Here is a 13,804-nt window from a genome sequence, read left to right on the forward strand (position 1 = left end):
TGTACATAATATAATCTTATTACGTTGTCCATGCCATTGAGTCAGAACAGACTGCATTCCTCATTTTTGTATTTCTGGCGCTGTTGCTGTGTACCATCAAGTCAGCACTAACTCATAGCTGACCCTTCATTGGGTTTCCAGATGCAGGAAATCACACAGGAGATTGCCTGTTTTTCTCCCATGGAACAGCTAAAGAATTAGAGCCAACAGCCCTGGGGTTGAGCACAACTTTCTCCATGACCAGAGCTCCCTATTTTTGACCCTAAATATAGGCAAAGACTAAGTATTGATTTTATCAAACTTATTTGGTATAACAACTCACATTCTTCACCGATTCACAAAGCTTGTATTGCGTCAAGAGTCCATTTCCAAATAAATATGGTCTAATCTTATCTTCATGACCATAATTATGCTTCTGTGGCAAGTCTGGATTAGTTAAACTTACTGATTTCAGTTGCTTTCAGACTTTTTGGAGTCTTTGACTGAACCCTCTTGGATGAGTACCTCTGGATTGCTAATAAAAATGCAATCAATCACTTGTATTGAAAGCAGTGTTATGAAAATTCAGCAAACTCGCTGTACATACTCTCCTTTCCAGAAACATAAAACCTTGAGCAGCTGCAAGAGAATGGGTGATAAGGGTTGGTTTTGGTAACAAATAGTTACAATCATCTCTGATTGTAGGTGAGCAGTTTACTAATAATGGGCCAATTTGGGCTCTTAGCAAAAGGAGTCTGATAACAACTATCAAAGGCTTCAGAGGAGAATGCTTGTGATTTGGGGGCAGAAAATACAGAATTTCTGTCTGCTTTTCTCTCTTAAAAGCATCAGTGTAGGAAATCAAGACCCATTGTAGGATGCTAATAAACTGCCATTGACCAATGATACAGTGTGAACACTGACATTTTTTAGTAGAACTCACTATCAGTTATTATTCCTGCCTTTTAGCAGCATTTCAGAAAAGTTTATATAATATAGTGGAAAAATAATTTACAAAACCCCAACTAATCCCCAAATATACCAGAAAAGCAATGCCAGACTCAATTGTTGAAAGTAGTGAGAGAAATGAGACCATCATCTTTTCTCTTCCTCTAAAAACAAAATATATTCCCCAAAGAGGAAAAGCGTCCTTCTTAACAAGGGCTAATATTCTTGCAGTATGTCTCACCTACTTCTCTATATTTGTGCCATTGTAGTATGTTGTTGTTGAAATGGAAATTATATAGCATGAATGCATTTCCTTATTTCCCGTGGAAGAGTGAAAGCTTACCAAATGTGAGGTCTGAATGGAGGGCAAGTCAATAATATTGTAGCAGAGTTAGATGCTCACCTTTGGAAGGTGAAGGAAATGTTGAAAAGATAAAGCAAGATAAAATAAATTACTACTTGTAAGAAGGTTAAATTGTACTTTGGAGAATGGACTATGTTTCTCTTTCACTGCAGTAGTTTAGGTTTGTATGGATTAGTCTAGATAAAGTGATGAAAGTTCATATATTCAGGAGAGACACGGTATTAAATTTTCATGCATATATCCACCACCTTCCTGCAAATCACCTTTGCTAAACTTTGTTCATACAGTCATTGTACAATGAAAGGGCATATCTGTACAACTTTGAAAGAAAACTTCATGTTCAATAGAGTCTAATTGAGGAACTAACCCAGGTATCATGAACTCATGTTAGCGTAAGCACATTGTTGTCTTTATTATACATTCACTACCTCTGGTTATAACAGTTCAGTCTTCTGAAATCACGGACTCTAAAGTCATTCACAAAATTAGCAACTTAAACACAGTCTTTTTCTTCTTATAATGTATGTTGTCCCTTGTAAGGATAATTATCACAAAAACTTGCCAAAAGATACAAAAGCTTGCTAATAGACTGCCTATAACTAGTACTACTTAATCTGTCTTGTTAGGTCTCCTTGAGTCAAGTACAACACATAGTGACCCTAAGAACAACAGATCTGAACCTTACCCTATCCTAGCAGTCTCTGACACACTAAAGCCCATTGCTGCAGTCACTGTGTCAACCCACCTGCTTGAGGGTCTTCTCCAGCTTTACTGTCCATCCACCTTCCCAATCATGATGTCCCTCTCCAAGAAATAACCTCTCCTAGCAACATGCCAAGATTCTTACCACTGGATGGATGAGCAGTGTCATGATGGATGGAGAGGAGATTGAAACTGTCAACAGTTAGATGCTCTCCTTTGGAAGGTGAAGCAAATGTTGAAAAGATAAAGTAAATTACTATCTATGTTGTTTGTTGTTGTTATGTGCCATCGAGTCACTTGCAACTCATAGCGACCCTGTGTACAACAGCCCTAAACTCCACCTCATAGAGTGCCTTCCTCTCCTGCGCTGTCCCTCCACCCTTCCAAGCATGATGTCCCTCTCCAAGGACCGGTCTCTCCTCACATCATGCCCAAAGTATGTTAGACGGAGCCTCAGAATCCTTGCCTCCAAGGAGCCACCCGGTTTAACCCTTTCCAGGACAAATCTGTTTGTTTTCCTCGCACTCCATGGTATTCTCAATACTCTTCAGCACCACAGCTCAAAGGCATCAATTCTCCTTCTAGCCTCCTTGGTCATTGTCCAACTCTCTGATGCATAACAAGTGATTGCGAAGACCATAGCCTGTATCAGACGCACCTTAGTCTCCAGAGAGACACCATTGCTCTTCAGTACTTTGGAGAGGTCCCTAACAGTAGACTTTCCCATGGCAATGACCCTTTTAATTTCCTGGATGCTGGTGCCAAGTCTGTTGACTACAGAGCCAAGCAAACTAAAGCTGTGAACAATCTCAATCTCTTCACCATCCATCCTGATGCTGCCAATTGGTCCAGTGGTGAGAATCTTTGTCTTCTTGACATTGAGCCTCAATCCAAATTACTATCTATAAGAAGGTTAAATTGTTCTTTAGGGAATGGACTATGTTTCTCTTTCACTTTAGTAGTTAAGATTTGTATAGATGAGTCTAGATAAAGTGATGAAAGTTCGTACATTCACCAGAGACAGGGTATTACATTTTCATGCACATTTCTACCACCTTGCTGCTACCACCTTGGATCTACAATTAACACTCTTGGTACCAGCAGTCAGGAAATAAGGAAACATATTGCACTGGGGAAAATCTGCAGTTAGGGACCTTTCCAAATTATTCAGAAGTAGTGATGTCAGTTTGAAGACTAAAGTACGTCTGATTCAGGCCATAGTCCTTCTGATTACTTACTATACATCTGAAAGCTGGACAATGAATAAGGATGACAGAAAAAGAACTGAGCCTTTGAGCTGTGATATTGGAGAAGAGCACTGAACATCCCATGGATGGAACAAATAAATATGTCTTGGAGAGGGTGCAGTCAGAGTGCTCTGTGGAGGCAAAAATGATGAGGCTTTGCCTCATACATGTTGCTGGGGGGGCTATTTCTTGGAGAAGGACATGATGCTAGAAAGTGTGGATGGTTGGCAAAGGAGAGGAAGACCCTCAGCCAGGTGGATTGACCTGGTGACTGCTGCGATGGACTCTTGGGTCTCAGGATGTGTGAGTATGATGCAGGGTAGAACAAGGTTCATATCTTTTGTTCATAAGGTTCACTATAAGTCTTACTTGACTTGATAGCACCTAACAACAAGCAACATGTCCAAAGTATGTGAGATGAAGCTTCATCATCTTTGCCTCTACAGAGCTCTCTGGCTGCACCTCCTACAAGACATGACTGTTTGTCTAAAATGCATAATCTGTCTTAAAGAAGCTCATCTCAGAATGGGTGCAGCCCATTCTCAGGAAGTCCAGAATGAGTTCATCTGATGCAGCAGTATCCATATTGCTATATTCCCTTACTTTCTATCAGATTTTTGAAAGATCACTCTCTACTAGAGTGAAATGGAAATCTCATGTATAAAAGCGTATATACTTCGAGGGAGCTCTGGTAGCCTAGTGGCAAGAAGCTGCACTGCAATCCCAAAGGTATGCGGTTTGAATCCACCAGATGCTTTTCTGGAGAAAGCGGGGCAATCTCCTCCTGTACCAGTCAGATCCGATCTGATGGTACACACACACAAAAAATTAAAAATAAAAAAAATTTAAAAAAACAAACAACAATATTAAAAAAATGTATCTACTTCCAAATTAGGATAAAGATACCATTGCTGCCATAAAAATGTAGCTTATTCTGTGCTGGAGAAGAGTGTTGAATATACCATGGAGTGCTAGGAGAACAAACAGGTTTGTCCTGGAGAAGGTGAACCCAGAATGTTCCTTGGAGTCAAGGATTCTGAAGCTTTATCTGACATACTTTGGGCATGTTGCAAGGAGGGACTGGTCCTTGGAGAGGGACATTATGTTTGGCAGAGTGGAGGGGCGGCCAAGGAGAGGAAGACCTTCAATGAGATGAATTGATTCTGTTACTAGAGTTGTGGGAATACGTGCTTTTGGGATGGCTATGTTGGCACAGGATAGAACGGCATTTAGGGCTCTTGTACATAGGGTCGCTATGGGTCCCAAGCGACTTGATGGCACATAACAACAACAACTCTGTGGTTAACAGAAAAGAGTTATTGTTGTTAGGTATCTTCAAGTGGTTTCGAACTCAACCTGACCCTGTGTACAACAGAGGGCCCAATCCTTTGCTATCCGCATAGCCCGCTATGTAGAACTCACTACTGCCACCACTGTATCATGCTATCTCACGGAGGACCCTCTTTTTTGATGACCCTCTGCAACTGAAAAGAGGTATAGTGAAGTTAAAGACTCTAGTTTTAGCCTCCATCTTTGTCCTCATTCTCCTCTGTCATATATGTGGAAGATGTGGTTAGTTTATGGGTTTCTGTGTTGTTGTTTTTGCTGCAATTATCTAGATATTTATTATATTCATGCAAGGACTTTCTTTTCTGGCATGAATTTTTACACGCCCATCATAATTACACATTTCATCACAAAGGTCACTTGGTAATGCTAGATAATCTGGCCACATGTTCGAAGTTTTAAAGTGCAAAACCCACACAAAATACATTAAAAGCCCATGAAATACGTGCAATGTGAAAGTGGATGGGAAACCAAGACGTCTGTGTTAATTGCTGAATTTGCAGAATGCTACATTTTAACCCCAAAAGGCCAACTGTTGTTTTATAACAGGGTGAGAGAAGAGTTAGGGTTGGGATGTATGGGTTTTATCAAGTGTACCTAATTAACAAGTGCTATGCATGGTATTCCTTAAGCTATGCTCATGAATAATTCATGAGACAGCTGCTGTTGGAGGTGGATTTGCTTTCTCTGGCTTAGGAACACAGTGTGGTACATATGAGGAAATCCATCGTTGTTGTACTAAAAAACGGATTTTCATATTAGCATATTCATTTCTTGAACAAAACCCCTCCCTGATAGCTCGTCAGGCAATCTCTGATCTATTTTGACTCTGTAATACTTTTAAGATAAAGATACTAATATTTGTGAGGCACCTGCCATTCACAAAGCTTGTCCTTTGTCATTATTTCTATATCATAGGTTTCTAGAACCTAGAACTCATTTTCTAATCAACAAAAAAATGACATTTTTCCTTTGTTGAACTGTAGTCTCAATTCTGAATTGAATTAATACATTCGTTTTGCTTCCCCTGAAGATCATTTCTAAAAGCTGAAAACGTGTTGTTTGAATATTTTAAAATCTATAGATGTTCCAAACTGAAATTATTATCTACAGTGAACATCTTCTAACTAGTTAGCTTCTTCCTCAAAGTCTTTTTTTATTCCTATACTCCACCTATAGGTTTTTTCCTTTCTGTCTATAAATGTGAGTGATATTTCCTAAATTGTTTCCTACTGTAGAAAATAGTGAACACAGTAGAAAATTGAACAGTCCTTTCATTTAGTTTCTGTAATTTTTTGACAATTTTTCACCATCTCATTTCTCAAAAAACATTGTTTGAAGGTGTCCTGAAGGACAGATTGTATTTCCTTTGAGGGAATTTAGAGGTAGAGGAAAGCATGATATAAATTTCACAATAGCTAATCACAAGATTAAATACTTGGGAATAAATTTAACCAGAAGTACAAAGGACCTTTTCCAAGAAAATTATAAAACATTACTAAAAGAAACAAAAAGAGATCTTGAAAAGTGGAAGAATATCCCTTGCTCATGGATAGGAAGACTCAATGTTGTGAAAATGGCAATACTACCAAAAGTAGTATGTATTAATTCAATTCAGAATTGAGACTACAGTTCAACAAAGGAAAAGAAATGATATACATTTGGCTTGATATGGAGTAAAATACATAATTTTTGTATAATGATTTTTAATTTGCATTTATTTTACTCTATATCAAGCCAAATGTAACAGACATTTGTTTCTGGGAGGAGGGAGTAGGAAAGTTGGGTTCCTGTTCTCTTACAAATCTACTCTTTTGGTCCTGTTGTCACAAAAGCATTAGTGTACATTTTTACCAGTCTCGAAGCCAATATCCAATGACATTTTTAAGGGAACAGATGGAATGTAAAACCAGGTCTAAAGTCCCCTTGTTTTCATTGAGTTCTTCAGTGAAAACCCAAAAGAAATGTGAGTGACGTAGATAACCATATCTGCTTCCTACTGTTGGCCTGAGAGTCGTGATGTTTATTGAGATGAGAAGTAGCAAATCATCTCTAAGATGAATTCTCAGATCTCTACATTGACAGGAAAGATTGTGAACTTGGTCAGCTGCTGGTATATGCTAAGAACTTCTCTGCTCAGTTTCCACTATAAATATAGAAATGGAATGAGCCACATTACCAACTCTTTACAACAGCAAGCCTTATCCAGGGTACCAGAAGAAAATGAATTTTCATGAAGTTCCATGTCATCTTGTGTTAATGTAATAAAATGTATACAAGCTTTTGTATTATTATTATTATTACCATTCATACTAGAATTCCACTAGATTATTCATTCTTATAATTATTCATTCTAGAATTACCACTGAAGAAATGAGAAATTACATTTTTAGAACAGATACTTATTTCCTCACATCTTAAAAAAAATCCAAGAATTAGTTAAGCTTCTGTTTTCTGGAAATTTAAATGTGATTGTATATTTGATGTAAAATGTTTTGATATTCATATTGTTGGTGATGATGCTGTTGTGAAATAGCCAGTTCATAGCTATCTAATATTTTTATGTTGTTGTTGTTGATTGCCATTGCGTACGACTCTTAACAGCCCTATGAACAAAAGACCTGAAGCTTTTCTAGAACTATCATCATTTCTCAAAGTTCATAGAGTTTACAGAGGTATGTTGTTTATGATGTAGATGCCACTCCTGCTTCCAAAATATAACTGGTGTTTTGCAGTTTGTTGGTATCAGGACAAATAAATATTCTTTTTTTATCTTTGAATATTTACTTTCTAAGCATCTTATTTGTATCCTTTGGAAGCCACACACATGTGCATAACTATTCAAAAGTGTATATGTGTGTGTGTGTGTGTGTGTATACTTATACATATACATGTATATATATATACACACATAGTTACATACATATAATATATATACATATGCATACATATATATGTATGTATGTGTATATATGTATACATATAATTATATACATATATAAATATATATATAATTTATGGTTATATTGATTAAAAGCTGAATTTTTCTTGCTTAGTCCTTTGGAAGCCTGCAACACAATTAAAAGACTAATGAGTTAAAATGCTATGCATCAGAAGTACAGTCTGAATTTTAAAGTCATGTTAAGAAAATAATCCTGTTAATTTATCTTAACAGCTTCTTCTACCAAGACAACATATATCAGCTACAGCAATCATTCAATCTGAAACAGGGAAATGATGCAATCTGAAGAAATACACTATGTGATCTTCAACAATGAATCGCCAAAAAACTCACTCCTGGACATCTCTGTAGACTACAATCAATCGAACCTATAGTCAGTCTCTTAAGGAACAAAAAATTAGCCACGAGCCAAAAGTCTCAATAACGGGGATTGAGGAAACCTGTTTTACAACATACAATCTATGAGTGTAAAGCTAAAGTATCGCTTACTCATGAGAAGTAAAAAAAAAATAAAAATAAAAAAATAAAAAAAGGAAACCTAATGTTAGCTTGTGAAAAAAAATGCTGTTGAAACAAACCATGTCTGATGTTATTCTTGTAAGTATTTTTCTGTGACTGTGAGAACTCCCCTTCCTGTCCCACTTGTTCAACTTGTAAAGACGATGAGTCTGTTTCTTGTACTGGCTGACCGGATTGAAGCCCTGGGTTGTGCTGAAAAATAAATGCCATGGTTGACGCATGCAATTTTTTATACAAATAATTTATTTCTAATAATAAAGGAATGTTTTGCAAATGTTGAGAGATGTTTCGTTCCAGTTTTAAAGCCAGCAGAAAACAAGCCCCCTCCACCCACCTCCAACACTTTTCCTACCATTCTGGAGCTCACTTCCTCAAAAACTGCATTTTTATGTATTTGGTTATGGATAAAAGAGAATTTTCTCAATGAGAAGGCATTATTTGTGTAAAAACATTGTGAAGATTTTTGTGGTAGCATTTCATAGTAAATTGGTTCTTTTATAAACACTCAAATGCTAGCTTGAAGTAAATTACTTCAGCTATTACAATTAATAACTGATGATTTAAACATTACTTTCAAGAATGTTGTGAGTTCCTTACTGTCTACAAGCACGTCAAGGTGCCACTGCGATATTTCTCATTGTGTTTCTAACTCGAAGCTTTTACAGAGTGAAACATTCTAAGTAGTATTAATTAACCTCTTCATACCTGGGCCTACTAACTACAGAAATCAGAAAAGTAATGGGCTACTCACTCAGGACCTTCTTCAAAGCCTGGAATTAGCATATTTATTCCACAGGAATTACAAAAGAAATCGCAGTTCAGATTACAAGTCACTGCTATCTTATTTTGCAAATGAAAACATTCATTGGATCATAGAACAATGTCATTAAAGAGAGAGAAGACAGGGAACCCACGTCATGCTAATAAAGCTTGTTGGACGAATAAAATGGGCTGTTAACGGCTTTTACATCTGTGACCGTTTTTGACCAAGACTCCCCTATTTCATACAATCCCAGACATCCATCAAGCCAATGGGTCCCTGCAATCATTTTGTTAGTAAATGTTCTCTCTGCTGAGTTGCTGAAATGGCTCATTGCTCTTCTTATAGATATAAAAAGCTCGCGGGGCTCTATCACTTCAACACTGTTGTTGACAGTTGCTTTGTTTAATAGTAAAGGTTGAAGTAGCAAAGTGCACCTTCCTTCCTTAGCAGGTGGTCACATTGCCTAGATTCCTACACAGACAGGAAGCTACACCTAAGAAATGTGTATTGATTGCTTTTTAAAAAAAACTCAGGTTCTCCTAAACATCTTTGTTGTTTGCCTATGATATTTAAACTAAGAAAGGGAAGCATTATTTGTGAGCTTTCAAGTAATCTGAGATGTTGACAAATCCAGTCCTGCAATGAGGATCTTAAATCTACCGTTGTTGTTGTTGTTAGGTGCTATCAAGCTAACCACAAGTCCTGAACATTGGAACCCTGTGAGCCCAATCAGATCTGAATCTTTCTCCCCCTTGCACCATCTTTTCAATCTATGTCACTCTCAAGCCCATTGTAGGGGTAACTCATCTAAGTGAGACTACGCCTCCCTTTCTCAGACCCGCTCCCTTTCACAGCGTGATGCTTTCCCCCAAAATAACATGCTCAATGTACATGAGAATTGCCTTTCTAGATAAAACCTGGCTTAAGACAAAATAAACTCTTAATATGTATTAATTATAAAATATATCAACAAATGTCACTAGTAGACAATGAGAGACATGTTACTGTGACCTTGTGTCAAATATGACCTCAGTCTTCAGTATCTTTTTTTCTTGACTAGTTATTATATAGTTATAAATTTATTACAGAATAAAACTATATACATATATTTTAAAATGTATTTATATATATTAATATATGGTCATAAAATATATTTGGTATATTTCATTGTGTCGTGTAACCCACCAGGAAGACTGACTATAATTACATTTACATACTTTTAAGCTTACAACTTCCTTTGCATTAGAGAATATTATTGTTTTATAGGAATTTTTTTACTTAATTATATTAAGTATCTTAATTACTAAGTAATTAGTGATCAAAAATCACTTGACTAATAGTTAACATCATGATAGCTGGCAAAAGGACTGAAATTTCCAGTGATTTCATCTTGCTTGTATCCAAAGTCTATGCCCTTGGTACTAGCGGTCAGAAGATCAAGAAACATATAGCTTTGGGAAAGTCTCCTGTTAGGAACTTTGCTAAAGTCCTGAAGAGTAATGAAGTCAGCATAAAGACTAAGGTGCACTTAAGTCAAGCCACAGTCTTTCCAATCACCTGCTATGCATCTAAGAGCTGGACAATGAATAAGGATGACAGAAGAATTAATTAATTTTATTTGTGGTGTTTGAGAATAGTGCGGAAATACTCCATGGATGGCAAAAAAGAACAAACAGATATGTCATGAAGAAAGTGCACACACAGTTTCTTTGGAGGCAAAAATGGTGAAGCTTTATATCTATCTATCTATCATCTATCTATCTATCTATCTATCTATCTATCTATCTATCTATCTATCTATCATTTATCTATCTCTCTATTTGACAGGTTGTTAGGAAAGGTTATTCCTTGGAAAGGTAGAGGGGTCAGTGAAGGCGAGGAAGACCCTCAGTGAGATGGATTGACACATTGTCTGTGGCATATTGTATATGTCTATGTTAAGGATGATAAGAACGACACAGCATATAACAGTTCAGATCTACTATTAATGTGGTCATTATGAGTCAGTCATACTCAACTCAGTGACACTTAACAACAACCATTACGAAGAATTCATGTGAACTACGAAAAGTGCTTGGATTTTACAAGCCTGGTAGTTCATTCAGAGAGCAAAATTCAAATATATTTTCATCATTTTTATTACTGATTGACATGATCATGAAAGCAAAGCTGACCCGCAGGCCAGAGGTGTTTTGTTTTTCTTCTTAATTTTAAGACTTGGAGGAAGAATAATGACATATGCTTGTGATATTTCAAAAAAATCATTATTCCTCTCACACATCTGGGGATCTCTGGTGGCATAGTTATTGCAAGTTGTACTACTAACCCAAAGAGTATGCTTTTCTAGCAGTTTCACTTCCCCATAGCTCCTCAAAGAAGATGGGGAGTCTCTTCCCCTTATCGTTTACAGCCTCAAAACTAATGGAGGATTACCAGGAGTCGGAACTAACCCAGTGGGGTAAATGAGTGAATTATCAATTTACCAATGGGTGGTTTTCCCTAAATGTGTGTGTGTGTGTGTGTGTGTACGATGTTTGGTTAATGTTACACAAATCTTATTTAACTCACAAAGGAGTTAAATAGTCACCTTCCTGGGTTTATATATGCCAATCATCCTTTATAGCATTATATCAGTGGAAAACTTACTGCTGGTGAAAATATTATCCTTTCCTGGCTTTGGGGGAAGGCTCTTTAATAGGAGCTGAAGAATTCTGACTTCTACTGTGGCTGTTGTGTCAAGGATTTTACTGAAGACTCAGGAGGTGGCCCTATAGCTGAGGCAATGGTGGCAGAAGGACTTAGCACATGCTAAGGGTGGTTCATAAGCCTCATGCTTTAAAACGAACTGCCTGTGTACTATAGATAAGCAAATGCAAAGTTGTACAGGGGAAAATATATAGTGTTACATTCTTTAGAATCGACCTTGTGTTTTATTTTGGCCAAGAAATGTCACATCTAATCTCAGCATGCCAGGGGGAATGCTAAAAATGTAGCTCAAGGTAATGTTCAGCAAATGTCACTAGTAGACAATGAGAGATGTATTACTGTGACCTTGGGCCAACTATGACCTCAGTCTTCAGTATCTTTTTTTTTCTTAACTAGTTAATATTTAAAGATGTCTGAATTCAGGAGAGTTGTTCTATTGTATACTAGTCTAATTTTATTTTTTGGCAAAACTATTTTTCAATTTCCACCTGAAGAATGACTAAGAGAACATGAACTAATTGGCTAACTTAATTTTTATTTGCAAGAAATACTTGCATATAATTTGACACTTTAGGGAAATGGAATTTTCATTTTTAATATAGGAAATCTCACTAGGAAGAGAGGATTTAGTTATTATTTATGTTTTCTTCCCCTTTTAACTACAGATTTTATATAATTCATTTCTTGGTATTCCTCAGTGTACAGAAAATACAAATAATTTCTCAATGTTCCTTATTCAACATTGGGATTTTATGCAATCAAGTAGAAGAACTTGAATTCTTAAATATGCAACCTTTTTTTTCTCATCTATTTTCTTTCAATATCAATAGTCTCCTACATCTTTAAAAAAAGGGAAAAAAAGACCTAAAGTAACAAAGTTGCATGAGCTACTGCCAAACTATAAAATTCGAATCATACAAGGAGTTCTGTTTACATAATATGTTAGGAGTGGGCAACCACTGGAAAAACCAGCAGTCCAAGTCCATCAGTTGCTCTACTGGGGAAAAATAAGCCATTTTATCCCACAAAGATTTACAGTCTTGAGAACCTGATAGTCATCTTGACTCAGAACTGACAGCAGTGGACTAGAAAATTATGAAAAACAAACGATGAATACAACGATGAATGGTGCAAATATTTCTTTCCCCTTCCTACTTATTGTTCTCCTTTAATTGTGGATAATGAAGAAAAGAAATGGATCATATGCAGAAAAAGAGATTTTTTTGAGAAGAAATGACTATGCTTGTGTATGTTCAGAAACCTGCTGTTATTCTGGGAGATAATGATTATAATATTAGAGGGTATTGGGATGGAAGGAAAGTACACACCCTTTTAAAAAACTGTTTTCTCTGTTCTATTTATGGTTTCATTTATAAAATGTTTCATAGCCAATCTTTAATGGCTCTGTAGCTCTTGGGAACTCATTAGTTCTCTATTTAACTTGACGCTTCCTAGACCAAATGATTCAGAATGTTTTTAGTTTTGTTGCATTTAGTCCTTTATCAGTGTAAAGTCCTAAATCATATTTTGACTTAGATGTCTGTTTTCAAAGTGGTAAGACAGGAGAAAAATACATTTGATCTGTAAAGGTTTTTGAGTTTAAGTAGTTTAGACAAGGCTAAAGTTAACGAACTCCTTAAAATGTCACCAAGTGCCAAACTTACTGTTGATGTTAGGTGTCCTGAAGTTACCTCCAATTCAGAGCAAACCTGTGTAGAGCAGATCAAAACCCAACCTGGACCTGTGTCATCCTCAGACTCTCTGCTATGCTCCAGTCACTGCTGTTATCATGTCACTCCTCTTTTTTTTTTTCTATAATTATATTTTATTAATTTGCATAAACATTTACAGAGATTTTGGGCTTCCACTCATTCATTGTTGCACTATTCTCTCTACCCTCCTCCCAGTTTGTTCTTGTCCAAATGCCACAGTGCTTGTCAAAGCCAGTTCTGATTAATCTTCTTTGTCAGTGTATCCTTTGCCATTCCCTATCACTCCTCCCTGAGAGAGACTTCACCCTGAGTCATAAGGAAAAGGGGACGGCGTATTCTCTTAGCTACTTCCTGCTGAAAAGGGACGCTGTGGGTTTCAGGGTGAAGATCTTCTCTCACTACTCTAAAGGGCCCCTTTGGCAGTAGGAAACACATAGACTATTATGGAGATTGATTTTGGAATTCAGATGCACTCTTATTGATTGTGCTTGGCTGTACATGTACATATCCTTGAAGATGTATCATGGGGGTGTTGCAACCTAGAAGACACAAATT

General features: G+C 36.7%; 1 protein-coding gene across 2 annotated transcripts in view; it reads left to right on the forward strand.

The window, feature by feature from the left end:
• GRM8 (glutamate receptor, metabotropic 8) overlaps positions 1 to 8,346 on the forward strand; it is a 1,137,490-nt gene extending 1,129,144 nt beyond the window's left edge. For both annotated transcript variants that reach the window (XM_006896079.1, XM_006896080.1), the window contains one exon: positions 7,763 to 8,346. Coding sequence is in view for 1 of the 2 variants with exons in the window: in XM_006896080.1 (XP_006896142.1) it covers positions 7,763 to 7,812 (50 nt within the window). In the remaining variant the exon portion in view is untranslated. The remainder of the gene's footprint in view (positions 1 to 7,762) is intronic.
• Positions 8,347 to 13,804: the final 5,458 nt, after the last annotated feature.

This window comes from Elephantulus edwardii, unplaced genomic scaffold (genome assembly GCF_000299155.1).
Source record: "Elephantulus edwardii isolate Elephantulus edwardi_28Jun2011 unplaced genomic scaffold, EleEdw1.0 scaffold00181, whole genome shotgun sequence".
NCBI classification, from domain to species: domain Eukaryota; kingdom Metazoa; phylum Chordata; class Mammalia; order Macroscelidea; family Macroscelididae; genus Elephantulus; species Elephantulus edwardii.